General features: G+C 43.8%; 1 protein-coding gene across 1 annotated transcript in view; it reads left to right on the forward strand.

The window, feature by feature from the left end:
* Positions 1-663: 663 nt before the first annotated feature.
* LOC118422049 overlaps positions 664-2,865 on the forward strand; it is a 2,857-nt gene continuing 655 nt past the window's right edge. The window contains exons 1-3 of the mRNA XM_035829554.1: positions 664-798; positions 1,418-1,433; positions 2,054-2,647. Coding sequence (XP_035685447.1) covers positions 664-798; positions 1,418-1,433; positions 2,054-2,647 — 745 coding nt within the window. The remainder of the gene's footprint in view (positions 799-1,417; positions 1,434-2,053; positions 2,648-2,865) is intronic.

Here is a 2,865-nt window from a genome sequence, read left to right on the forward strand (position 1 = left end):
GGATGGCCTCCAGTCACAGAGGAATAAGCTAAGACACTTTTTTTTACATAGGCAGAGGATTTTGAGTTGTCTAGCGCTAGCAGGTATCTTGTCTTTTTGGGTCAGCTGCGTGGAGGGTAACCTCCAGCATGTCGTCTGTACTCCTCTGATGCACGTTCTTTTTTCTTCGCCGTAGCTGTTTTTATTATGGATGTTGCTCGTTCCAAAAATGTATAAGCATAAAGAGTTTGATATAATATAAAAGGAAATCACACACACTTTCTATTGATATATAACACATTAAAATCGATGCAGAAACAACGGAAATATGATCAGCCAAACTTTTCGTGCCGAGTTTAGTAACTGAGAAAGAAGAGATAAACATTAGATAGACAAACATTATGCAAATAAAGGCCTAATTGGTTTAATCAATAAGAAAATGCTATAATAATTGTCCCCTGCCAATGAAGGGAATTTCTTACTTTTCTGATCCGACCTATTGGGGCTGTATCATGAAAATATGAAATAAACTGCTCAATACGGCGTGTAACAGCACAAACACACAGTATGAGTTGGTACTAAAATTCAAGTGAATTATCCAAGCAACAATTTGGTAGCTAGGCTAGGGAGAACCCCCTCTTTTTTTAGCTTTTACTGTATTCAGTACACGTGTGTATTTCAGGTATGCCGGCAACAGTGTTCTGGACCTACAAGGGAACAAACTTTCCTTCCATTGCTAGCAAGGAGGCGTTAGAGGCCTTACCAGACTTTGAGATCTGCGATGACGACATTGCTGTTGTGAGCTTCCCTATAAGACAGGTGAGTAAAGGCACGCCTGTTGATAAGATTCATTATGTTACCTTCACAGAAGGGAACATGTCTGTTTTTTGGCTTTGCTTCTTCTTCTTCGCCGCGCAAATAAGGTCAACGACCTGGACCAGACGGCTGTCACCATGGTAACCGGTAAAGTAGCAGGCACCATGTGGTGTTCGGTTACATAATGTAGCAAATGTCAGATCTAGAGGGGCTTGGGTCACTACATTTGGAAATGTGTTCAAATAAGAATGAACAAAACAGTTGCCAGTGTTAGACTACAACATGTGAAGGTAACATTCTGTATTTGCTTGCAAATATTACCTTTCTAGTTAGACATATTTTCATGGCCTTTATCACAGGAATGCACATGTTATATATAATCACTCTGTGACCGGAGGGTAACCTCCGACTAGAGTATTGTTTTTGTCCGATGTGATGAATATTCACATCTGTATCTCTATGTTCCCTTTGCCGCATTCATATGTAGTTTACCATGTCTGCACGCAGTTGCGCGTTGATGCACGTTGTTGTGTTTTTTCTCGCATGCATTAGCTATAGCTGTTTTTATTATCGTTGTAATAACTTCAGAAATCACCTCTATATTCCTGGTATTATGGGACAGGCCATGTGGTTTATGGGTTTGGTAATTAGCTTATTAAGTTTACTTCGATCTCCAATTAGAATTTACAATGATTATCATAAACTCGATTATATAAACTCTATAGACTTGCTCCCGACCACGCACAGGGGTTTTACGCAAAATCAGGGTTGAGGGTCTGCATAGGGTCCAGACATCGCTTAATTCAGAACTACTTTGCTACTTTAATCTACAGTCGACTGGCACGGATAACGTTTAAAGAGCCGTAGATGTATTCTCGCCAACTCTCAACTACAGATGACTTTGCTCATCTTCAACTCCCGACCTCAGATGACTTTGCTCATCACCAACTCCCGACCTCAGATGACTTTGTTCATCACAAACTCCTGACCTCAGATGACTTTGCTCATCACCAACTCCCTACCTCAAATGACTTTGCTCATCACCAACTCCCGACCTCAGATAACTTTGCTCATCACCAACTCCCGACCTCAGATGACTTTGCTCATCACTAACTCCCGACCTCAGATGACTTTGCTCATCACCAACTCCCGACCTCAGATGACTTTGCTCATCACAAACTCCCGACCTCAGATGACTTTGCTCATCACCAACTCCCGACCTCAGATGACTTTGCTCATCACCAACTCCCGACCTCAGATGACATTGCTCATCACCAACTCCTGACCTCAGATGACTTTGCTCATCACCGACTCCCGACCTCAGATGACTTTGCTCATCACCAACTCCCGACCTCAGATGACATTGCTCATCACCAACTCCTGACCTCAGATGACTTTGCTCATCAACAACTCCCGACCTCAGATGACTTTGCTCATCACCAACTCCCGACCTCAGATGACTTTGCTCATCACAAACTCCCGACCTCAGATGACTTTGCTCATCACCAACTCCCGACCTCAGATGACTTTGCTCATCACAAACTCCTGACCTCAGATGACTTTGCTCATCACCAACTCCCGACCTCAGATGACTTTGCTCATCACAAACTCCTGACCTCAGATGACTTTGCTCATCACAAACTCCTGACCTCAGATGACGTGGCTCATCACAAACTCCTGACCTCAGATGACTTTGCTCATCACAAACTCCTGACCTCAGATGACTTTGCTCATCACAAACTCCTGACCTCAGATGACTTTGCTCATCACAAACTCCCGACCTCAGATGACTTTGCTCATCACCAACTCCCGACCTCAGATGACTTTGCTCATCACAAACTCCTGACCTCAGGTGACTTTGCTCATCACCAACTCCCGACCTCAGATGACTTTGCTCATCACAAACTCCTGACCTCAGATGACGTGGCTCATCACAAACTCCTGACCTCAGATGACTTTGCTCATCACCGACTCCCGACCTCAGATGACTCTGCTCATCACCAACTCCCGACCTCAGATGACATTGCTCATCACCAACTCCTGACCTCAGATGCTTTGCTCATCAACAAC

Source organism: Branchiostoma floridae, chromosome 8, assembly GCF_000003815.2.
Source record: "Branchiostoma floridae strain S238N-H82 chromosome 8, Bfl_VNyyK, whole genome shotgun sequence".
Classification (NCBI taxonomy): Eukaryota; Metazoa; Chordata; class Leptocardii; order Amphioxiformes; family Branchiostomatidae; genus Branchiostoma; species Branchiostoma floridae.